The sequence below is a fragment of the Idiotropiscis lumnitzeri genome, chromosome 17 (assembly GCF_059441095.1).
Source record: "Idiotropiscis lumnitzeri isolate Australia: NSW breed Sydney's pygmy pipehorse chromosome 17, RoL_Ilum_1.0, whole genome shotgun sequence".
Taxonomy (NCBI): domain Eukaryota; kingdom Metazoa; phylum Chordata; class Actinopteri; order Syngnathiformes; family Syngnathidae; genus Idiotropiscis; species Idiotropiscis lumnitzeri.
Genome location: NC_142407.1, coordinates 6544263 through 6569822, shown reverse-complemented (window position 1 = coordinate 6569822; position 25560 = coordinate 6544263). Strand labels below are relative to the sequence as shown.

The 25560-nt window shown below is 40.3% G+C and overlaps 2 protein-coding genes across 3 annotated transcripts in view; one reads left to right on the top strand and one right to left on the bottom strand.

Moving 5' to 3' along the window:
• Positions 1-847: 847 nt before the first annotated feature.
• Positions 848-4515, top strand: stoml3b (stomatin (EPB72)-like 3b). The gene is made up of 7 exons (XM_088279794.1): positions 848-969; positions 2293-2396; positions 2499-2571; positions 2657-2739; positions 2904-3107; positions 3240-3374; positions 3758-4515. Exons 1-7 carry the CDS (start codon positions 906-908, stop codon positions 3944-3946), a joined length of 852 nt encoding a protein of 283 aa, XP_088135920.1. The 5' UTR covers positions 848-905; the 3' UTR covers positions 3947-4515.
• Positions 4516-5546: 1031 nt separating this feature from the next.
• mtus2a (microtubule associated tumor suppressor candidate 2a) overlaps positions 5547-25560 on the bottom strand; it is a 39415-nt gene continuing 19401 nt past the window's right edge. The window contains exons 5-16 of one of the 2 annotated variants that reach the window (XM_088279249.1): positions 20474-20638; positions 18372-18470; positions 15649-15815; positions 15456-15581; positions 14693-14759; positions 12687-12901; positions 12505-12610; positions 12362-12435; positions 12188-12286; positions 10815-10934; positions 10616-10716; positions 5547-9920 (exon numbers count right to left, since the gene is read on the bottom strand). In XM_088279249.1, the coding sequence (XP_088135375.1) occupies positions 9446-9920; positions 10616-10716; positions 10815-10934; positions 12188-12286; positions 12362-12435; positions 12505-12610; positions 12687-12901; positions 14693-14759; positions 15456-15581; positions 15649-15815; positions 18372-18470; positions 20474-20638 (1814 nt within the window). In that variant the 3' untranslated portion in view covers positions 5547-9445. The remainder of the gene's footprint in view (positions 9921-10615; positions 10717-10814; positions 10935-12187; positions 12287-12361; positions 12436-12504; positions 12611-12686; positions 12902-14692; positions 14760-15455; positions 15582-15648; positions 15816-18371; positions 18471-20473; positions 20639-25560) is intronic. The other variant, XM_088279250.1, reaches the window with a different exon arrangement.

Here is a 25560-nt window from a genome sequence, read left to right as displayed (position 1 = left end):
TGATTTTACACACACACACACACCCACATATATATATCTATATATAAAATATTAGGGCAGTCAAGAGTTTAAGTTTGAAAATTTAAACGTGTGTGAAACAGTGTTATTTACATAAAAAAAATTTTTATACTTTGCAAAACCAAATTCTAATACTGTACCATATTAGCAGTCCATCTTTAGCACATCATCTCAAAACAAAACACTGCTCAAGCTACCACTGAACACTGCTGGAGTGTGCTGCTTGTGAGCAGTTTTGAGAATTGTTACAAAGAAAAATGCCTGTCAAGAACTCTCAATTCAGATCATATTCAAGAATCCAAGAAAGCTATTAAAACTGTTTTTGAATTAAATATGCTTAATATTTGGTCATTTTGTATTAATTCCAAGAGATTATTGAAGTAAATATCTGTTAAAAAGCTTCATAAAAAATTGTAAAATTTATATATATATATATATATATATATATATATTGGAACAGGGGCCGAGGTGAGTGACCTATGCCCATAAGATACAAAGTGGAAATAGGTGATAAGAAACATACATTTTCTTGATATGCTCAAAAGTCTTTCAATTTCAGTTTTCTTGTGGAAGTTTCAAGCTATCAGGCAATTATTTGGAATGCCTATAAAATAAATAAAAAAAACTTGCTTTCTTTCTTGAATCAATCAGCGGTATTGTTTCCATCCCGATTGCGGTCACAGTTTGTGCAAACAAGGAATAAAGTTATTAACTCGTAATGACGGCCCGCTGATTTTCCTAGGTCAATGACACAGAGCCACACCTTCCTTCAGCTGTACCATACCATACTGCAGCTTTAAAAGGCCCCGGATGACTTCATGTTGATTAGTAACACCTCTTGCAACTCTCACTCAAGCGACTCTCTCACTTCACTTTTCCCAGCGTGAATGGAAATGGAGGATCAAATGGAAAGTCAGAAGCGGACGGGGCACAGCAAAGAGGCCTTAATATGTAAGATCAAGATTTTTTGTCCCTCATTTGTAGCTAATAATTAGAAATTGTTGGGATTGTTGCTTTTAGTAGATGTGCAAGTATTTCCTCTTCACAGAAATTGTTTAAAATAGAATTAGGATAATGTTCATAAGTTTATTGTGTACCTGCGCAGGTAGAAAGGTGCGAAGCAGCTTAAGGCATCGTCATAGAGACACACTGAGATAATGTGTCCCCAAAGCATGTGACCGCTGTTTGTTTACACAGAGCTTTATAACGGCTTTATCATTCAACAGGAGTTCGTTAGAACAAGAAGAAAAAAGTAGAGTCAAACAATTGTTCTATAGATTTAAGTACTTCCTTCATTTAAATTGGATGTCATGTAGTTTCAAGTTTATGTCTTTTCTTTTCTCACTTTACTTTCCCCGGTGATGACATTTTACTATAGAGCTAAAATATATGTCTAATATTTAGTTATAAATATAGATAATGATAATAATTGCGTTTATTGAGATCATACTTTGTGATAGTGCTCATAAATCCCTCATTGACCGTAATAATTCACTACACAGCTGTGATGAGTGCTCTAAAGAAAACAATAAGAATTTCTGGCACATAGCCTGTATAAAAGTACTTGCAATGCAAATATGAGTGTTCCAAGAGTGTCCAAACATGACTGAAACTTCTTTTGCCTTGTGATTATGAGTAATCATGCGACTCAATGTCCCATAAGGCGGTGTGTTATGCGACCAAGTCATTCCTTTATAGCAAGAGTAAAATTTCCTTTAGTTCAGCAATGGGGAAACGGCAAATCATGTGGTCCGACCTCGAAAAAGAGAACAATGGTGATTGTCTGCGCGAGTAAAAAGCAAAAAGAACATGGCAACAAAAAGGTCAGTTCAGAAATGCTTTAGCCATGTTAAGATCTAACTGCCATTTCTTGTACATATTTTTTTTACAAACGTGTCTGTGAGCAAAGGTTAGTCCTAACTTACGATTATACTGTCGTAGCAACATACACTGACTTGCACTGGAAACTACCGACACATAATGAAAAGCAGACCCATCCCTGGCTTACTTTTTTTTCTTTTTTTTTAAATATTAACAAAGCAGAGATAAAGGTTGAGTCAACATTTCGCTGTTTGTATTTTCATTGTGTTGAGCTCCTCTTTGAATGAAGTCGGAGCTCAATCACAATGCATTTCAATGGCTATATGAGATTACCACAAACTAATAAACTATTATACAAACATGCTATGGTCGTACTATTGTTCTGATGGAAGATTGCATGCAGCACATCGATGTTTGAAGGTTAAATGATACATTTCTTGTCTGTCATTGCAGCTGAGAAGACCGGGTCTTTGGGATGTTGTGGTTGGTTTATCGTCATATTGGTTGGCTTCTTCACAATATGCCTCTTCCCCATCACCATTTGGTTCTGTTTGAAGGTGTGTGTGTGGGGGAGGGGATAAGCGGTTAAATGCTCAGCAGCATTTATTTCCTTTGGCTCTCTGATTGTGGTTTGAGCCTATGCCTGATTCTTTTTGCAGATAGTTCAGGAGTACGAGCGTGCAGTTATATTCAGACTGGGCCGCATCACAGACAGAAAGGCGAAAGGACCAGGTATGAACAATCCAGTGTGTGTTTGTAATCTTCAACCATTTATTTGATTTTACTGAAACATTGTTTGTTCACCGGTAATTCGCAGGAATATTCTTCATTTTGCCCTGCACTGATTCATGTGTTAAAGTTGATCTGCGAACTGTTTCGTTCGACATCCCCCCGCAAGAGGTAATGATGGCACAAACGATCTGTATCTATGGGTATCATTAAAAAATGCAATTCACGACTTGCTTGCTCAGTCTATTTAACTTGCTTTAGAGAAAGCAACCCAACAAACTGGTTTAAAAATCTGAAAGTTTGTTTTTTGTTTGTTTGTTTTTTTCCCCCTCCAGATTCTGACAAAGGACTCGGTGACAGTGAGCGTGGACGGCGTGGTGTACTTCCGGGTCAATGACCCCATCGCTTCTGTCGCAAATGTGTCCAACGCTGACTTTGCCACCCGTCTGCTCGCCCAGACCACCCTCAGAAACGTGTTGGGCACCAAGAACCTGGCTGAGGTCCTTTCTGACCGTGAGAGCATCGCTCACAGCATGCAGGTAACGATAAACAAGTGGAAGTAAAAGCATCAAGAAACTGCAAATACGCCGTCTCTGGTTCAGAGTTGCCACAGCAAACGCCACGATGCCTGTAAACTAAAGACTGACTGTTTTCTCACTATATCTTTTTAGTCAAACCTGGATGAAGCTACAGACAACTGGGGTATCAAAGTGGAACGTGTTGAGATTAAAGACGTGAAGCTACCTCATCAGCTGCAGAGAGCCATGGCTGCTGAAGCCGAGGCTGCACGAGAGGCCAGGGCCAAGGTAATAAAGGAGTAGCTATACAAATAAAGTGTTGAAACTAAAGGCCTGTGTGCCACGTACGGCCTTAAAAAGGCCCAAAAAAAAAAACAAAAAAAAAACTAAAACCAATACAAACTAACAAAGCTGCCCTGAAGAATAAATAAAACAAACTAAATTTAAAAAACAAAACACAAACTAATCTATAATAAAAATTCCCAAACTATAATAATTCTGATTGAGTGTAAAAACTGGGCCAAAAATATTATGTGAGCCAAACCGGTGAAAGTTTTGTATGTATGAGTTGGACCTAGCGCTTTGGGATACTTTTAACACAACGGTTTTAAGAGTGAATACTTCTCACCACTGGTGTTACCACTAACTCGCTAATTAATGGGCTCTTCTAGGTGATAGCAGCAGAAGGTGAGATGAACGCATCCCGCGCGCTGAAGGAGGCGTCTCTGGTCATCGCCGAGTCTCCGTCAGCTCTGCAGCTCCGTTACCTGCAGACCCTCAACACCATCGCAGCGGAGAAGAACTCCACCATCATCTTCCCACTACCCATCGATGTTATGTCTCACTTCATGCGCAAGTGACGGCAATAGTGGCCTTGTTTGCTGACGTTGCTCTTCAAATGATATTATGCAAGTTGTTGTATAGACAGGATGGCCGAGTGGTCTAAGGCGCCGCGTTCAGGACCCAGTCTCCCCAGGAGGCCTGGGTTCGAATCTCGTATTTCCCCATTGTGGGACTAATAAAGGGCAAATTATTATTATTATTTAACAGAGGATTTGCTTGATGCAGTCAAGAGTAATGTGATTGTAGTCGATGCCTTTCTGCTGAGATGGTATGTCAAGTTTTTTTTGTGATGGAACCATTGCATGCTTTGACTTATATCAAAATTTAAAACATTCTTTCTAGCATTGTAACCATAGTATTCTGCTCTTTATCAATTTCTTGGAATTATTCAGAAGTACCATCATTTCACAATGTTTTTTGGGGTCCCATTTACTAATTTATTAATTGTTTAATTAGTTTGCTTTCCCACATTTTACCAGTGAGGCCCTGAGGTACTGAATGAAAAGTCAATATCAGCGTACGGTACTTCAGATGAGTGTATCTAAGAACTTGCAGAGATTTGTAAAAATAAAGTCTTGCATATTGACATTTTGTGTGTTTCCTAACTTTGTTCGACTTTTGTGAAAAATAAGTGCCGAAATATGAGCAATTCTTTTACTATTGATAAAATGAATATTATCTAAATTCTTACCCAAAACGTAGCGTATAATAAACAAGCAAATTCATTTGATAAAATACAGAATTGAGCATGTGTGGCATATATTCATGTTCAATATTATTGTATTTGGAATTGTATTGCTTTCACAGATATTTTGTTTTGATTAATAGTGCAAGCCATGTTAAGAGGGTATTCGTTTCATGTTATTGCTTATGTGTACATTAGTTGCCATGGCTAGCTCTGACCACTAGAGGGCAGCGTTCGCTGCTTGCAGTGTGGCAAAAGGGGACCAGCGCATTCCAGAGCGAAGAAGAGCCACACGTAAGCTGTAAACGGCAGTACAGAGCGAACGTTGTGAATAAATGTTAATATTTTGTGTTTCAGGTAAGACAATCGAGATCAAATACCATATATTGATGTGTGAATGTGTTTATTGATAGTAAGTGTGATAGATTGTAATTAAGCGTTTACTGACGTTTTTCGTTCGAGATGTAACTTTGTAATGGAAGTAGATGAACAGGTTGCCGTTGAAATAGCGAGAGAGCGTCGTGTACAATGCTGTGAAATATGTTTGTATTGAGTACATGTGTAAGTTTGAGGCATTGTGTATATGATACAGATGTGCAGTATTTTTGCATTGTGTGCATGTGTAAGTTATTGAGGGTTATTGATTTAAATATTGGTTAAATAATTTATATTAGTCGCGCATTTCCAGAGCGAAGAAGAGCCACACGTAAGCTGTAAACGGCAGTACAGAGCGAACGTTGTGAATAAATGTTAATATTTTGTGTTTCGGCAACCCAAAATAAAACCCTTCAAAAATTAAATGTGTAGCGACAGATTGATAAGGACAAGTCATTCTGCACCCCGCTACACATGTATCGCTTCCAAAATAAATAAGTAAATAAAAAACACCATCTTGGAACTTCAATAATTGCAAAATAGACAGAGACATTAAAAATGTTCAAGTAGAATTTAATTCTTGTGACGAAGGTCTGTTCTATTGTCTAACACAAGTGATAAGTGGAGATGCAAGACCGATTCCTCAACGGACACAGATGTCTTCAAATGACATTCATCAAGCTGGTCTGCCACACTTTAGAACTACATGTTGACCATCACAATGTTCGAAGTTGAAAGAAGAGAAATAGCAAAGACTGACAAAACATGCTTCGATTACTTTGTCGGTGCACTAAGACACACGTTTTGTGGTAAATATATTTACATTCAGACATACAATCAGTGCCAGAACAAACACGTTCATTCCCTCAGGATCGAATTGTGTCATTTATCTCCATGAGACTAAATTAAAAAAAACGACAGCCATATAGAGCTTTAATTGCAACATCAGCATTTACAAATGCAATCCTTGTTTAAAAGACAAATGACTTGTCTCATTGGGGGACTAAGTGCTACATATTGACATATTAAATGGCTGCTACAAATGCAGTATTGTTTCGACAAGAGGTCCTTTTATGTTTATGTTTCATCAAATCACGTGAATCATAGAAAATACAGTCATTACCTTACTTTCACATTCAGAGTGAGATACAGATGTCCACAGGACACACTGGCAGGGTCCGTCGTGTTGTTTAAATATTATGTAGCTGTTTTTTTGTGTTGTAAACTGTATTATTTTACACCTGAAGTGACCCTGAAGTACAATTGTAATTTTTTGAAAACACAGTGACTGACTGGCAGTTTTTGTACAGTTAACATTCTCAAAATCATCCATAAAAGAAACAATCAAATGCTTAGTTTTACTTGACATTCCTCTGTGTATGAGCGTTTAACCCTGTCTACCAACCGGAGGAAAAAAAACAAAACAAAACAAAACAAAAAAAAAACCCTTGTAATTCCGTCATAACGCAGTTGCTTTTCATGGCCATCAAAAATGCTGGTGTGGCGTATTAACATCAACTTTGCGATTTGGAAAAAGAAAGTGCAATACAGATACAACGTTGCTAAATGCTGGAAAATGGGGCTGGGGAAACTTTTACCGTTTACAATTGATTACAATCGTTTTTACAGTCTTTAAATCCACGAGTATTATGCATCAATTGAACAAATGTTTATTCTTAGTTAGTGGGTTGAATGTTTTGGGGATTTTAATGAATGTTTATTTGATAGCATTTCATGTGCCATATACAGTAATGACGTAAGTTCCCCACACTTGCTGTAAAAGAACACATGACCAGTATCCTTATATAACTCTTTTGTCCCATCATTCTCTCTGATATATTTTATTTACAGCTGTTTGTTTTCATGCAAAGACTAAATACCTGTTACGCTCTTTAGCAGGACACTATTCATGTAAACAAACTGAAAATCAGGATGTTGACTTGGTCAAAGCAGCCCCCCGTGTGTACCCTGAGGCTGAAGTAGGACTAGGATTACAATCCTGCTTAGTTTCTATTGCATTTGTTGTTTTTTTTTGTTTGTTTGTTTGTTTGTTTTTTTTAAAGAAGAAAAATGAGCCAGAGTTTAAGTATAAAATAAAGACATTTGAAAGAGGTTATTGTGACGTTTAAAGGAGAAATTCCCTGAATGATTACATTTCAAACGCGTGAGAAGTGTGTTATTTGAAACAGTTTAAAAACATATTCTGGTAAATACATGTTCTGATATAGCAGAAACAGCAGAAGTTTTTTTTTTGCTTTTAAAGATTCTTTCAGAAAGAGTTGAAAATAATCTTCACAAAGAGGTAAACTGAAGTTTAACGATGAGCCAGCGGAACAACTAAAGCTAATATTTTTATTGTTATTATTATTATTTTTATCATGGTAGCTTTCTGACCCAAACAAATAAATTCTCCTATCTAGCAGTTTTAAAAATAGAAGCCAATCATTAGCATAAATCAAACTGTTTGAATTTGGAGGTTCCACTGTTTGTAGCTTATTGACTGTCAATTTATTTAAAGACTGTCCCCTGTGCCTTTCATTTCCTTCCTTAAGTTATCTAAATAAGTAGACAAACCACAGTAAGAATAAGACTGGAAGACATTCACAGTGCATGCGTGCTTAAGTAGCAAAGTAAGTGGTAATAAACGGTCTGAAGCCTCTTTTAGACTGATGTGGGAAGAAGTGGGCCCGGCAATTTTCTTTTTGGATATAATCAGATCAATAACAGGGCAGATGACATCTGTCTGGAAGGGAATTTTGTGATGCCAGGAAATGCAAGATTCAGTGTCGAGGGTGAGAAAGCGCACAGTGGATAAAAGCTGCAATTGCTGTGCCAGCTCTCATGTGGAAATTTTGCCGTTTACATTGTAAGTAAACAAAAAAAAAATGATTTCACTAGTTGACCCAAAGGACATATCATGATCCCATCCCGATTTAGTCAGAAACTCGACGGAAAATGAAACTGTCACTTCGTGCATGCTATAGGATTGATTGCATCACAAAATTCTGTCATTTTTTAAATCAAAATCTGGAGGACAATCTCCATATCGCACAAAATATTTCAATTAAATGCTCATTTTTCATACAAGATCCTATTAAACTAGCAAGAACCGTAACAAGCAAAGTGTTGGAATAACAGGTTACAATTATGTCAGCATTTAAATCCAGCGGGACCTCTTTTACATTCATTCAGCGAGTTGAAATTTAGTTTTTTTTTTTTTAGATGCTTAAAATTAATTTCCCTATGTTTCATGTTTAGTTTCACACTAACTTCAACCAACTGAGGCAGTAACAGTCTGAAGCAAGCAATTCAAACATTTTTAAAGAATTGTTTACTCTCTGCCAAATCTTCAGTTTACTGCCATTATTATTACTGCTCGTATGTCAAATCTTTGCTTGCCAAAGTACAAAATCTCTCAAAAGTCTCTAAAAATGCTCAAGTTGAAATAAGTTGTGGTATCACACTGTAGTTCTACCCAGGGGTGGGCAAACTTTTTGATTGGTGGGCCACAATGGGTTCTAAAATTTGACAGAGGGGCCGGACCAGGAGCAGACGCATGGAGTGTTTTGGTAACGTCACCGCATCGCAGAAAAAAAAATACATTTAATTTTAAATGAAAGTGAACGAAAGCATTACAACAAAATATCTGCGTTTGACACACCAGAGTATTTCAAAAATAAAACATTAACAAGGTTTATTCATTTAAATTTTTTTCAAGTCAGATTAAAAAGTTTAATGGGCCGCATTTGGCCCCCGGGCCGTAGTTTGCCCACGCCTCTTCTAGGAAGTTCCCAAAATTTTATGCAAATTCATGTCTAGCTTTTGAACAGGAAATTATTTCTTTGAACATCCAAATTAATTGGATTGGCATGCTGAAATAATGTTCAATATTAGAGGTTCCACTGTCAGCGAAATAATCTCCATTAAATCTTGGTGAAGCAGAGAACTTCCCTTAAACCAATTAAAAATGCTAAATAGTTGATAAAGATTGACCGACCGTTGCTGGTGAAATGGTAGAATTAAGGCGCTTTGTTGCAGATTTCGCTTTGTAAAACAGAGCTGACCAACTCATCCCAGTGGGAGAGTTGGTAACACATTTTAATTAAATATATTTGTGTTTTGAGCACTACAGGATTTAGTTTTTGTGTGCTATTTCCTTTCCCTGTAGGACTTGGAAGTGACTTCATGCTGACACTATTGGTGTCACGAATGTACATAATATATACAACAACTTTTTCAAGACTGAACTAAGTTATCTTGGACGTTAAAAATGATCATTACGTGCAAGAAAGTGTCAGTTGTCAAACCCAAAACTAAGTTAAAAATTTCGATGTGTCAGTCTGGACACAACTTAACGCCTTTTACGTTCAATCAGGGGGGAAAGAGAGAATAGTCATTAGAGGAAGCAATTTAAAAAAAAAAAAAAAAAAAGTAAGGAAAAAATTGTGAAAGGTTTTTATCTCTGTAAAGTAAGACAAGCTATCGAATTGCGATTGACTGTTGCCCGATGAGTGGGTGTGCATGGGCCTGGTGAGTGATTCTGATTGGTTGCTCCCCTGTGAGTGGGTGTAGATGGGCCCGGGGAGAAATTCTGATTGGTCATTTTCCGGTGGGTGGGTGTGGCCGGTCCAGGGGAGTAATTCTGATTGGCAGTGTGGAAGGGGGAGTTGGAATGTGGCTGCTGAGAGCAGCCTTGGCAGTGGGTGGGGGAGTGGCATCCCAGTGCAGGAGCAGGTGAGGACGAGAACAATGGAGATGAAGGGATGGGGGAGCTAGAGAAGGAGCGATGGAGGGGCGAGGATGAGGGAGACATCAGAGGGCTGGTTTGAAGACGCCAAAGCAGCTCCTCATTGTTTCGACTGAGTCGCTTTTTCTCCGTGCTCTCCTTCTCGACCGATTCCTGGAGGTTGGCGTTGTCTTCTGACAGTTGCCTGTAGACGCAAAAATAAACAGTACAGGTGTAAACAGTACACAACAGAACAAGCAAGCAAAAATATTGTCAGTGGCTTTTTATACTGGGGAGAAGTTTGAAAAACAATTTTGCTGAATTACATTTTTATGCTGATTAAAATTAAAATTGGTATATTGATTCCCAAATTTTTTTTTTTTTTTTTGCTTGTTCATTTTTTTTCATTTTTTTTTTCAAAGCAAAACTGTAATAAGACTTGCCAAGCTTATCATGATTGGACTCATCTAGAGCTACGGGGAACTTGTTTGTGCACAGTTGAGGCAGTGAGAGGTGTGTGAAGCTCCCAATAGGTAAGTACTATCAATATCTGCAAACAGAAAATAAGCAGAGTCGCAATTAAGAGGATTTGCGCTGGCATTTCTCTTTAGCGATAATGTTGGAAATTAAATTTATTTCCAAAATACAGGAATCCAAAGCTACAACACTTGACGTGATATTGAAAAACTAAGCTTAGTTTTGGCTTCTACGCCGAGAAATTTGTTACAAACAGGTGTCAGACCTAACTCAACAAAAATTGTGTTCCCCAGTTTTATTATTGCTCTTAAACAAACTGAACCAAAACATACTTTGTGGCCGAATCGTAAGTAGCTAGCCATGCAGATATTAATTAAATTTAAACGATTGCAAGTAATGAGTCATGACGAAAACTTATTTTACCTAGATAAGGTGAGGTTCCTTTCAATACGAGCTTTTAGGTCTTCATTTTGTTGCTGCAGAATCTGGACCTTCTCCTCCAGGAACACATTCTTTTGGGCCTGCTCAAAAGTAAAAACACAACGCAAGCAATGTCATTCATTCGTCCGACATATTCGCAGTATACCAATAGTGATATTGACGGTGGCCTATTTGAGCCTACCACTTTTTCCAGGTTTGAGATCTTCTGATCTTGCTGGTGGATTTGCTGGTTCTTCATTTCCACAACCTCCTTCAAGCTCTTGAGATCCTTCTCAATGTGCTGGTATGGAGCTAAGGCATCCTGTCGCATGGGAGCATGTAAAACATTTAAAGACAATTCAAACACTCCAAAAGGCAAACATTTTTCTATCTATAAATCCATCCGACTTCACTCATGAGTTTCAGTTTAGTATCACTATACCCCATTTTGCCGGTCCTTCGTCCGCCCCTGCCCTCGACCTGAGCACCCTTCCATTGTTACACTTTTGTTATTATTCATGAAAATAATCGTCCTCCGCCCTTGTCCGTCTTTGTCCCTTCAAAGCAGATGTGGACAAACTAATACCTGGGGGCCACATGCGGCCCTTAAGCGTTTTAATCCGGCCCGTCAAATTTGGAAACAAATTAAATGAATAAACCTTGTTAATGTTTTATTTTCTAAATAATGTGTTTTTTTTCAAGGCATATATATTGTATGCTTTTGTTCACTTACATTTAAAATTTTCTATCCCTAATGAGGTGAAGTTACCATAACACTCCATCCATCTGCTCCTGGTCCGGCCCCTCTGTCAAATTTTAGAACTCATTGTGGCCCGCCAATCAAAAGGTTTGCCCACCAATGCCTTAAATTTCGCCCCCATCCCCGACAAAGGAAAAAAAAAAAAGTCAAACTTTTTGATTGGCGGGCCAAAATGGGTTCTAAAATTTGACAGAGGGGCCGGACCAGGAGCAGATGGATGGAGTGTTTTGGTAACCTCACCTCATCGGACAAAAAAAAAATACATTTAATTTTAAATGAAAGTGAACAAAAGCATTACAACAATACGCATGTCTTTGAAAAACCACAGCATATAGAAAATAAAACATTAACAAGGTTTATTCATTTAATTTTTTTCAAATTTGGCGGGCCGGATTAAAACGTTTAACGGGCCGCATGTGGCCCCCGGGCCGTAGGTTGCCCACACCTGCTCTAACTTCTCTTCAGGGTTTTCTCTCGCCACCCTTGAATAGGTCATATGTCACGTATCTGTCTCAGACCATGCCGGTACTCGAAAAATTTTTGCCCTTAGCCCATTTTGCCGTGTAGGTTGAAATGAACCTTTGGCCGCCTCGTTACAACGTGGAAAACACACGTAGTATGTCACGCAAACGTATGAAGGACGATTATAGGGATGGACGAAAATCCGCTACCGCCTTTGCTTGGTCCGTCCTTTTACTAAAACCTCTCGCCTTCCGCCCCAAAAATGGGCTTCCGTTTGGGACGGACGGAATGCGCATCTCTGGAATATCAATGCAGCTGTGCAGTGTGATCGATTTGCCTTAGTATAGACTCACAACTATCTGTTCGTCTGTGCTCTTCCTCAACGCCTCTTCGAAGCGTTTGGCTTTGTCCCGTAGACTGTGGTTTTGAAACGTGAGCGTGTCCACTTGATCCTAGAAGACACAATGATGAACAATTTTGTTTTTCACCAGCGTTAGCTTCAAAAGCATCATGTTGCTGGACCATACCTGAAGAGAGAGTCGTAGTTTCTCAAAATCCTCTTCAAGGAGCATCTTCTGTTGCTCGTGAGCTTTCCTTAAATCTATGCGCATTTGGAAGTGAGGGAGAGTAAGTTTGTTCCATGTTATTTTCATGTAAGCTACAATTATACCTCTCATAGTTCGGGCATGCTCTTCATGCAGTGTTGCCATGGTGATATTGTGCATGTCTCTAAGCTCCTGAATGGCTGCCTGGTGGTGAGCTGTCATCTCCTCCACCTGACACACGACACAAGAATGAGGACTTCCATTGACTTATCATAAACATGACTCAGACCAAGACACCGCTCCCCACCTGCTCCTGCTGCTGGGTCCTGAGCTCCTCCATTTCCGACTGATGCTCCGCCTTCAGGTGTTCCGTCTCAGCTGAGTGACACTTCCGTAAGCTCTCCTCCACGGCCGCCAGTTCCGCTTCCTGCTGCGCCTGCAGCTCCTGCAGCTCTCGTTCAAATGCCAATTCCACTGCAGACTTTTCCAGCTTGAGTCGCTCCCAGTTTGCAGAGTTGGACACTGGGCGGGAGGGATGAGTTCTAAGAATTTTAATGTGGATTCACGAAAGACTCACCTTTGAGAAAATGTCATTCCAGGAAGAGTTTTTAAAACATTTGGAATTCACATGAGTAATATTCACAGTGTAACTTGGAAATCTCAGGATCTCAAACTTTTTGGGTTCATGGATCAAAGCAGAAAGATAGTTCCCGGAACCCAAACTATAATATATGACTATCACTGTGCACAGTACCCCAATAGGAATATTTTTTGGAATGTTGCAACATACATATTGATGACCTGTTTGAAGAAAAAATAACCAAATTAAATGTAATTAAATTAAAAAACGCCTGCTTCCCCTGCCAACATGGATGCAAACAGTCAGAATCAAGTTTAAAAAGGCGTAAAAAGTCCGTCTTGTCAACTTGACAATTTGATCCCAACTTTCCCAACCCGTCTCGTGACCATTTTTCAAAAGAGACAAGCAACTTAACAACAAACAGCATGAGCAGAATCATTTTCTAATTGTTATCTGGGTTTTTTTGTCACCCCAGGGCTTTTCATTCAACAAAAGTTAAGGTAGGGAGCAGTTATTGGGTGAGACCGACCGTTTTTTTTTTGCATTGCCTATTGCGATTATTAGCAGTCAAGGAGGCCGATAACCGATATTTTAAGCCGGCTTTCAAATGCGGTAAAGGAGAAAATATTTATGTGCACATTTTGATTAATACAAACACCAACATTTTAAGCGTGTCTATTAAACAGGTGTTTGGATTTGCAGCATGTTCAAGCATTTTTGATTTTTAAAATTTTGGATTTTTTTAGACATATTTTTTTTTCCAAATTGTAACAAAAAGTGCAACAGCATATCTTAGAAAATCACACGAAAGCGTCAACAAATAAACTGCTCTGTAAAGTTTTCAACGGTTTCCAAAATCTTTGGGAAACTAAATTGTTAATGTTTCACTTAGCTTTGTATGTTACTTGTATGTTACTTTACATTGGCCACTAACTTTTTTACATCCGTTTTAGATATATACATGTTAGACACACAAAAGGAATCTTCAAAACAGCCACCATGCATATTAGAATTAGAATTAGAATTAGAAATCGCTTTTCGAACAGGGTTCTGGAACGGATTATGGTCGAGAACCGAGGTTCCACTGTATATATATATATATATATATATATATATATATATATAAATAACAGTGCTATCATCCATGCCTCCATCTTCTGTACCGCTTCTCCTCACTAGGGTTGCGGGGGGAGCTGGAGCCTATCCCAGCTATCTTCGGGTAGTAGGCGGGGGACACCCTGAACTGGTTGCCAGCCAATTGCAGGGCACATAGAGACCAACAACCATCCGCGCTCACACTCATACCTAGGGGAAATTTTGAGTGTTCAATCAGCCTGCCATGCATGTTTTTGGAATGTGGGAGGACACCGGAGTACCCGGAAGAAACCCACGCAAGCACGGGGAGAACATGCAAACTCCACACAGGATGGCCGGAGCCGGGATCGAACCCACGACCGCTGATGTCTCTCACTGTGAGGCCATCATGCTAACCATTTGGCCACCGTGCCGTGCAGTGCTATCATGAATGCCATTAATCTATTTTTTAAAGTTATTCCAACTCAAATGTCATGTCAGCATAGCTCACAAAAGCAAAACAATGAATTCTGTGTGCTTTCCTTTTTTATTTGTCTCAACTTTAATGTGAAACTTATTGCAAAAAGTCCCAAACCACAGGTGTTAAGAAGAAGAATGCGAGAAGCTATACGAGGAAGACGTATGAAATGTTGACTCACCCAGTTGCTCTTTGATCATTTGTGTTTCCTGGAACAAGTTTGATTCGTTCTCTTCGGTGATTTGATTCTGATGGGGGGGAAGAAATAGGTGCAAGTTGAAAGTCGTGGTCATCGTTTTAACATTGAAACACTTTTGTGGTTGGGCAAAGTCCCAACATTTGCATCATTTAATTTGCTTCAGCAAACTAATGCAACTGATAGGGTTTTTTTTTTAAGTATGCTAATAAATTTATAGTTATGTCAAAGATAACAGCTGCAATTGATGTGAATAAATGTCAAAATATCTATTCGATTGTTATCACTCAAGGTGCAGTACTGATACACTCCAGCAGGTGGCACTAAGAGTTCCTCTCATGAGCCCACACGCCAACACCTCTTCATATTCATCTTCACCTAGAGGCTGGTGATTGCTGCTCTCAGACAGCAGCCATAAAGACGTCTGGTCACCTCACAGGTTAAATCATTCCCGAGGACTCAGGAGGCTGCAAGAGAGAAGCTCTGTGACACACTGGACTCCCCCGCAACCTCCCGCCGCTCACTCACGAACACTCTCGCTCATAATCATCACGCCCTGGGAGAGGGACTGCGTCGTGAATCTCACCTCGTCGTGTTAAATACTGTATGTGCTCTTGAGTGTGTTCGCAGCCTACGTTTCAATCCAAATCACCATGGAGAAATGTGTCATTTCACTAATGACTCTTGGCACAAAACTCAAGAGTGGGATAGTTTAACGCAGTATTGTGTATATAATAAGCACTGTCACCTTGACGCAGTAATGCTGAGTGGTGACGATGAAGGCTTCTAAACCCAAAGACGTCTTCCTCAGTTCTTCTTTAAGGGCTCTTAGTTGCTTCTCTTGCTGCTCACAGCGACCACGCAGCCTCTCCAGCTTATGCGACGGAAAACACAATGGCATCACTGGTAGGGTCCCTGTACTAAATTTGCCTAAATCTCACCTCCTCACGTTGCTGCTCATTCTCTCTCTCCTTTGCTTTCCTTTCTTCTTCTCTCTGCTGAGCATCCTCCTTCTCTTGCTGCAGCTTCAGGGGAGGAACACGACGAGGCGAGGCAGGGGGCACAGAACCCCGGGCCGGTCCGCCAGCAGTTCGCTGGCCTGGCTGGACTATAGGGAGGGAAGAACCAGTCATCATTCATCCATTAGCTGCACTGCCGGAGCCTGTCCCAGTTGACTTTGACACACCGGACTGGTCACCAGCCAATCTCAGGGTACCCCACTATCATATAATCATAAATATTTCCACTTAATCTGCGTAATTATGAATCAACCTGATGAGTATCATGCAAGGAAATTTGACCTGCCTGCTGCTAATGGTTGTGTTCACCTGATAAATGAGCGACTTAATTGAATCTTTTGCACAGAAAAACCCTGGGGTCCCATCTAATCTCACGACTAACATGACCGCCTCATGGCTGACGTGCAACAATCAATAAAACCATATTAAGATTCAGTACCTCAATGTACACAGTACATTTCATGGGGTACATTTTAATCTACACATTTGGTACATTTTGTTGAAATAACAAAGTAAAATTTGAGAGTAAAATATTCATCTGAGTATGAAATATAATCTTTTTTGGAGTAAAATGTACTCTACGACATGTACTGAGTACATTTCTGCATTTATTTTTTTTTGCAAAATAACATACTCCACTTGAATAAATTCAAGATTAATTTTAACTATCGAGCCAATGAAATGCGTGAGTCACCTTGGCATGCGGTGACAGCATTAGTCTTCTTGGCTGAGAAAAATTCCTATCCTTTTTTCAATGGCGGACATTGTGATGAAAATAAATTGAAGTTATTTTATGCAAACAAAACACCACAAAGCCAAATAAAATGAATAAAAAATGCCCTGTTAACATTAACAATCCCGAAACACCGCTGCACACTTTGACTGCCTCGACCTTATCGTGCAGTCAATTAACGCATGGGGGGTAGTCTCCATGACAACCCAGTCCCGGGTTGGGTTGCAGGGTCCCAGATAATGAGTGAAAAATCAGTTTGCGCAAGGTGGGGGTGATATAATGAAAAGCTTGGATAAAGAAGAGAGGAGAGGGGGCTACCTGAAACCAGACAATGACTGTAGGCAAAGGAGACAAAAGAATGGTATGGAAAACTGCCGCAATGTGTATAAATGATGAGCATAAATGAAAAGCTACGACAGGACACATCTGAACGATACTTGACAGATAGAGAATAGTGACTACCGCACACCGTATTTACGAGTTTATGGAGTGTGCGAGTGGCAGGTCGAAGGGTTAATAAAGCAAACATTTCTCATCCAGCCAGTTTCCGCTACATTTCAAAACAATCTGACATTTTTCACCCTTCAGATTGCCACACATGTACCTTCCTCTAGGTTCTATTATTTTCAAATCCGAGTAAGAAACGGAAAATGCTGACTATCAAGTAGAGAAGAATGTGACAGAAAATTTGTGGTAAAGTGTTGTAGGATTTACCCCGCCTACTTCCCAAAGACAGCCGGGATAGGCTCCAGCACCCTCAACGACCCTTGTGAGGAGAAGCGGTACAGATAAAGGATGGATGAATGTTATAGGATTGTTTATCATGAGCACCATATTTTCCGGACAATAAGTCCCTCTTTTTTATAGGTTGGCTGGTCTCGCGATATATACTCTGAAGCAATTTAGACATGGGAAGAAAAAGTAATTTTACAGACAACCACAAGAGGGCACTCTAGACACTATCTACGACTCCTTCCAAAGACAACTGAGAACGATCGAACCCCAATGCCCCTCAAGAGAATCATATTCTGCAGACTACAAAGCTGCTAGTAGTGAAATTTACAGCTGGAAACAGTCATCGTGCAGCAGCGAGTACATTTGGAGTGAATGAGAAACTTGTTGGGGATATGCGGAAAGGGTAAAGGCTACATTTACTGCGAAAACCAAATCATGGGTGTCAAACTTCAGTCCTGGCGGGCCGCTTTCCTGCATGCTTTCAATCTCTCCCGGCTGCAACACACATGATTCAAATGATCGGCTCATCAGCAAGCTCTGAAGAAGCCTGGTAAGTATCCTGCTCATTTCAAGCAGGTGTGTTGCAGCCGGGGGAAATGGAAAACATGTAGGAAAGCGGCCGTCCAGGACCGGAGTTTGACACCTGTGGCTAAGACGGTCACAGCTAGAAGAACGAGTTCGCCACTGGCTGTTTAAACACACGTTTCCACGCTCAGGCGATGAATATAAAGGACTTTGCGGCAGGGCCTTCTTGGTGCAACCGCCTCTCAAACAGAGCAGGTGTCCCAAACACATTAACACTGGACACCATTCCTGTTCATGTTTATTTATCGTCGAGCAAAATAACCATCATTGTGTTAGCATTGTTATAAAATGCTAACACAAATACAGCCCTAACAAAATACAAATAAAACAAAACAAAAAAATAACAAAAATAGCCTTCCATGAAACAAAATGTCTGTTTTTGATCATTCTTTTTGTAAAATAAATTACCTGCAAAAAATGAGACTTATACCCCAGTGCGACTTATGTTTATATATTTTTTTCTTCCTCAAATGCAATTTTTGGGCTGGTTTGACTTATCCTCTAGAGCAACTTGTAGTCTGGAAAATATGTTTGTGTGATTAATGGTTATATTGTAGAGATAGTTTGAAAAAGTCTGAAATGCAAAACTGACCTGGCGACTGAGGTTTGGGTGGAACAACTGCCAGCCTCTTTGGGGAGGATGGGAGGGAGCGTGTTACCTCTGAACTCCGCTGGAACTCCTTCCTGCCAACTGTTAAACAACCAATATTTCATTCAACTCTGCTTTGACTGGGAGTGACATTATGATACTTTCATATTTTCCAATACAAATAATATGACAATAACAGTAAAACATTACAAAGATTAAGCAATAGTTTGCCTGTAGTGAAAATATTCTATCATAAGCAAAATTAGGATATGATATTTTACATTAAAGTCAGGCAAAAAGTTTTAAAACAAAGAAACAGGGGAGTTCAAAGTGTTTGTTACACTGGTGTCACCGTGGGTTCTTATGGGTTAAGTTATTTATTTGTTATTATTTAGAACAAGTATTGACAACAAATCAATCAAAAAGAACAAAGCTCTCTGCTAATGATTCTTTCACACCACCGTGCGACTCCTTTTCTGCTTAAATGGGCTGCCCTAAAAATGTAAACATTTGAAAGTAAGAGTTGCCAGGCTTGTAATTTTCTGTTCTGCGTAACAAGAAGGCCTCAACGACCAGGTTGGAACTGATTTAAAAAAAATAAATTAATCTGTCATAAAAATCAGTTCATGAAATACAAGATAGGAGAGAACAAATTGTTTCCGGGCCATTAAGAACGAAACAACTTATCATAAAAATGTTGAATATTACACAAATGTAGCACACCTACAACAACAAAGACTGCTGTAAAATGATTGGAGGCATTTGGGATTTTATGTTAGCACAGTAATGTTTACATTCCTCAACCGCTTTTATGCTCTGTGTAACTAAAAGTGCTCAATATTTCATCGGAATCCAGGTCAAAGCAAAGTCACGCTCACTGAGAAGTATGAGCCATCATCAGTCTGCGCCACATGTCTCTTACAAACTTTCCAGACAAAACGGAACCCAATTCTAAACTCCGGATGATACTTAGGGTGACTTTTCCGATATCAATTCTTCTGTTGTGAGTCAGATTAGATCTGCTGTGGGAGTGGGTGTGATGTGTGGGTCTTAAGAAACCGTACCTAAATTTAGAACAGTCTGTGAAATGTGCTATCTAGACACTTTGGAATGGATGAAAGTCAGTGGGAGTGGGCGGGCCACAGTGAAGGATTTTGTACTCATTAAAGAAGTGTGTCTATTGTCTGTGCAAAGAGGAGATGGGCTTTGAAAATAAAGGAATAAAAAGTCTGATCCTGAACACATTATAAATTAAAACGCCCAAATTGATATTTCTGAGCTGCAGATAACTGTGTCGGTTTGTTGTGTTAGACGTTTCCTCCATATCAGGGGTCTTCAATCCTGTCCCTTGAGGTCTGCCGTCCTGCCTGTTTTCCTGCTGCAACACATCTGATTTAAATGATCAAATAATCAGAAAGGTCTACGGCAGATGGATAGCAAAACTGATCATTTGAATCAGCTGTGTGGAGAGAAGGAAAACAGGCAGGACAACAGAACTCGAGGAACAGGATTGAAGACCACAGCTCTACATTGGCATGATCATCGCATTAAAGCTGAGAGTTTATTAAGGGAAACACCAAAATTTAATTTATATTATTCTGATTATTTGCAGGAAATTTGACATTAGGATGATGTTAAACGATCAAATGGCCTAATTTAAAAATGATTTTGATGTTTTTGATTTAAATTATTAATTTATATGAATTTGTCAAACGATATAAATCCAGACAATTTGTGGTTAATATTTCGTATGAAAAACCTGCTTGTATTGTAAAACTACAAAGTATAAAAATTGATTTTGTGCGCAATAAAATAGCACAGCAAGATTTTTTATCTTTTTGGAGTCGAAAATTAGTTAATAACAACGGGGAGGAATAATTCACAAATTTTCACTGCGCATTCATTGGCCTTGTTTCTACGCAGCAGCACAGTACAGTTGTGCAGTTTGCTTCACTTGTTTAAAGTGGCACTGGAACAGTACAATTCATGTGACCAGTCAACAGAGGATTGTCATTTTGAACTTTGCTACACTGGAGCATAAAGGAGCAGAGAGTAAAATAAATAAATAAATCAATCAATTAAAAAAAAAATGTTGTTCTGCTGACCCCCAGGGGAGCTTCTTGGTTGAGCGGGCAGGTATCGGCGCGGCAGTGCTGGTGTGGACGGTGGCTGAAGGCTGTTACTGCGACATGGTGCACCTCTCTGGTTATCTGTCGATGGAGGAGCGCCGGTCACTCTATGAAGAGGAGGGTCCTCACTCACACTCAGACCTGGAATGGACATATTTAGATTGATGACCTTGGGACGTATTTTGAATTTTACCATTTTTTTAGTGCCATAAATGAGAAAGGTGATTTTGTCTCTCAGTTTCTATTTACAGGCACACTCGACACCCAGGTTGTGTAATCTGTCAAAGAGATAAACACTCACACACTATCCCGTTTATCCCCCCATACCCGATCGATAATAACGCAAAGCCTGCACTTCTAAACTGTCCTTGTGTGTGACACACTGGCGTAAACAAGCAACCGTCAAGTGTTGATTAGGCTGTAACTCGTCTCCTTTTGGCCTACGTTGTTAGATATTAGAGCCAAGTAGCAGACTTTCATACACTTCGATTGGAGCACCTTATACTCTAACAAAGGCGTGGGCAAACTACGACCCCTTAGCTGGGCCAAATGCAGCCTGTTAAACTTTTTAATCCGGCCCGACGAACTTGAAAAAAATTCAATGAAAAAATCTTGTTAGTGTTTTATTTTCTATATACTCTGGTGTGTCAAACACAGATATTTTGTTGTAATGCTTTTGTTCACTTTCATTTAAAATTAAATGTATTTTTTTTCTGTGATGCGGTGATGTTACCAAAACATTCCATTCATCTTCTCCTGGGTCCGGCCCCTCTGTCAAATTTCAGAACCCATTGTGGCCCACCAATCAAAAAGTTTGCCCACCCCTGCTCTAACAGGATAAGGTAGTAACTATTATTTGCATTAGGAAAACATTGCAACTCAACAATTTAATGAAGAGTGATTTCTTCAACTGATATTTGGCTTATTTTATTGCCAAGTATGTATGTGGGTGTAAGTAATTTGAAAAGGTTGGCATTCATGTGTGATTTCGTTACTATCAATGAGTCTTTTTTTGTGAAGTATGCATTCAAATAACACAATTTCGTATAAACCAAAATTAATGTAGAATTGAATATTGAATTGAACTCATTTTTTGCAGCCTAAAAAGGATGCGGAAGAAATTAATATTCAAAGATTAAACAAGTGCAAGTATTTTAACTTCCAATTGACTTGAGTAAAATTTGTTTATTTGAATACTCTTGCAGCTCAGATCAACTTTACACAATGAAATTAATCCAATTAGGACCATTAATCTGATTGAGCAACCCCGAAAACAACACCTTTAAATCGTGCTTTTTCTAAAGAAATAGAGCACTGTATTGTAAAATAATTACAAATAACAATAAAAGAGAAGGTAATGAAATGGACTGGTTTTAGGAAGTTTAACTAAAAACATGCGCACCGTGGAATGGCGTGTGATCCCGAGTGAGAGTGATTTGTTGCTCGCTTCTCTTGCTGTCTCTCCCTCTCCCTCTCTCCATGCAAGCAAAGCTCCGGCAAATGGAACTGAGGGGGGCTTACCTAACCAGTGAAAGCTCAGCAGATGCCATGCACACTTCCCAGGGTTTCTTAGGACCACGCTCAACTTTCTTGGAAGCCATACCACTGACTAATTTACAGAGGAGCCCAAAAGCAGTTCGATACACAGGCAATATTTGCCTGTAAAATATATACCGATTACTGTTATTGTACTGTGTTGATTTTTGCTGTTCCCTCTCAAATCTTGTTCTGTCTGACTGCATTTCCAATAAATACTTATCGCAATACAACCACGTCCTGTTGCTCTCACACCAGTCATCATGAAGTGCTTCGAGAGGCTGGTTCTCCAGCACATCAGGGACTGCCTTCCTCCCACTCTGGACCCCTACCAGTTTGCATACCGGGCTAACAGATCCACTGAGGACGCCATCGACACTGCTCTGCATGTTGTGCTGGGCCACCTGGAACAACAGCAGACCTATGCAAGGATGCTCTTTGTGGACTACAGCTCGGCATTCAACACGATCATCCCAGACATCCTCGTCGCCAAACTGGACATTCTCGGCCTCCCTGCCCTCACACGCATCTGGATTAAGGACTTTCTGACCAACAGACCCCAGACTGTGTTGCTCGGCCCCTACACGTCCTCCACCCGAACGCTGAGCACCGGTTCCCCTCAAGGATGCGTGCTGAGCCCTCTCCTGTACGCCCTCTACACCTACGACTGCAGCCCGGCCCACGGCAACAACACCATCGTCAAGTTTGCTGACGACACGACAGTGGTCGGTCTGATCTCGGAAGGTGACGAGACAGCCTACAGAGAGGAGGTAAAGAGGCTGACGGCTTGGTGCAAGGACAACAGACTGCACCTTAACATTGCAAAAACAAAGGAGATTGTCGTCGACTTCAGGAGGAACAAGACGGTGCCGCCCCCCCTCTGCATCGAAGGCGTGCGTGTGGAGAGGGTCCACACGTTCAAGTTCCTGGGAGTACAGATCTCCGACGACCTTTCTTGGACTCACAACACCACAGCAGTGGTAAAGAAGGTCCACCAGCGTCTGCACTTTCTGAGAGTCCTCAGGAAATTCAACCTGGACAGGAAGCTGCTGCTGGCCTTCTACCACTCGTCCATCGAGAGCCTGCTGACCGTACTGTGTCTCCACCTGGTACAGCGGCTGCACTGAGGCGGACAGAGTGAGGCTCCAGAGGACAGTCAAAACAGCGCAAAGGATTATTGGCTGCCCTCTCCCCTCGCTGTCGGACATCTACACCGCCCGGTGCCTCAGAAGGGCTCTCAACATCGTCAAAGACAATACCCACCCAAACTCCCACCTGTTCGACCTGTTGCCCTCTGGCAGGCGCTACAGATGCATCAAATCGAGGACCAATAGACTGAGAAACAGTTTCTTTCCGAGAGCCATCTCCATTCTGAACTCTCACGCACACACGAGAACACCCTTACCTTGCAGAACAGCATCGTGATGTGTCTTTATATACCCTATTCAGTATTATTTTCCATTGCACGCTCTTATTTATCTAATTTAAATATTTGTCTGTATTATTGTTGTATTGCACTGGAGAGGGGAGCTCTCTAATCTCGTTGCAAACTTGAGTACAATGACAATAAAGGGATTTCTAATTCTAATTCTAATTCTAATACAGTGGAACCTCGGTTCTCGACCATAATCCGTTCCAGAACCCTGTTCGAAAAGCAAATTGTTCGAACACCGAAACCATTCCTTTGCTGCTTGCACTGACTTTCTTTGGAGGCATGATTAGGGGCTAAAACACTTCGTACACCTATATAAAACGCGAGAGCAAAACGCAGCACGTCCGCACGCGACAACAGTTGGTCACAAAGAGAGAAAGAGAGCGATCTACACCCGTACGCAGCTCAGCATCCCGCCCTCGCGTACGCATTCACGCGTCATACCGGCGTTCGAACTCCGAGGTTTGTTCGAACTGCGAAGCAAGAATTTCTCTATTTTTTTGTTCGAACTCCGATTTGTTCGACCTCAGAGTCGTTCGAGAACCGAGGTTCCACTGTATGTCAAACTCCCGAGTTGCTCAGCAACACCATTTTGGCATAAAAAGAAATAGAGATCCAGAACACAGCATGAACAAAAAAAACTGAAGGATAGTCAAAAACAAACAAAACAAAACAACAAAAAAAAACCACACACATAAGAAAATATGATGTCTCTATAATAGTAATAATTATAACTATCATGTAATAGATGGTAAAGCAATTGTAGATTGTTGGAAAATGAAATGAGCTTGCGTTTTTGATAAAGTGTTCCACACAACACTAAAGTGAAGTCATATAATTCAATTGGGGAGCATTTTGGGCCTCCTTGAGTTTTGATTCTGACTGGTGCTATCGAAGTGGACTGCAAGCAACCACAGATCAAAGACAGTTAAAGTGCTGGGGACAACTTTGAGACATTTCTACACAAGCAGCACCGAGGGATGATGTGAATGATTTAAAAAAAAGGAGATCCAGGGGTTACATTAAGAAATATGAACCAATGGATTTCATGAACAGTAACGGCAAGTTGATGGAGAACACCACTGCATGGCAAAATGGCAGCCGAAGACGGATACGAGCACACAAGGAGAGTAATAAGTCAGAAGGAGCAGAGCAGGTGGGCTCAGGAGGAAGCAAACAATGTAAAAAGCGAGATGAAGAAAGATGAGATGATGCAGCTCGGATGGAGCCCGTGGCAAGCTTCTGGTCTTATGGCGAAAATGAAAAAAAAAAAAAACAAACTGCAAGGATATTAAAAAAACAAAAAAAAACAATGCTCAGTTAGTTGGGGGTTGATTTATTGACAAGGTTGTGCAGCCTAATTCTTGTTCTTGCTGTCGTGATTTTAGAAAAAGGGGATCACACCGAGGCATGTTCATTCACTTCTTGAAATTCATCTTATTTTGTAGCTGTGAAAAACAGTGGCCTCTCTCAGTCAAACGTCAGCGTCATTCTGCGCTCCGACTCACACATGACACATTGTGTAATTAAACAGTGAGATAGAATTCATCCGAGCCTGTAATTTGTTCCGTCTATTAGTCCGTGCTTCTTGTCATTTGTGGGAAGTTTGAAATTGCACAGATCATCTGTCTTAATGAAACGCTGGCAGTCCTCCACGTACCTCGTCAATAACCTCTTCGATATTTGTCAAATACTGTTGATTTACTCTTAAGCCATGATGTGATTGATGCTGAGCAGATTCCAAATGTTACTGTAATGCATTTTGTTGGGGAAGTGCACCAGTTAATGTAGCAAAGAGGCAATTTTACAGTCCTGAAAACCTCATAACTGCGCATACTGCCACCATATATGTGCAGGAAACGCTTATGAATGCCAAGTACTGCATGTCGCCAGTGCAGTACTGTATATGTGTGTGGTAGAGGGGAGGCCAAGGTTAAAGCTGCATACATAAAGCACATAGTAATGGCCCCGCAAGGATGGACCTGGGTAGTCTGAGGGAAAGATTAGATGCAAAATGTTCAAGGATAAAGTTCCGTCTGAAAAAAAACTGAAGTGTCTGTTTATACAAAAGACAAGTGTGAGGCTCCTCAACACT

What these genes read in the sequence shown, in the direction of transcription:
- stoml3b (XM_088279794.1), top strand. Translation starts at nt 906, where the DNA reads ATGGAAATGGAGGATCAAATGGAAAGTCAGAAGCGGACGGGGCACAGC. An exon ending in CCATTTGGTTCTGTTTGAAG is followed by an intron (nt 2,397 to 2,498) that starts GTGTGTGTGTGG and finishes TTCTTTTTGCAG; the next exon opens with ATAGTTCAGGAGTACGAGCG. An exon ending in GCATCGCTCACAGCATGCAG is followed by an intron (nt 3,108 to 3,239) that starts GTAACGATAAAC and finishes ATATCTTTTTAG; the next exon opens with TCAAACCTGGATGAAGCTAC.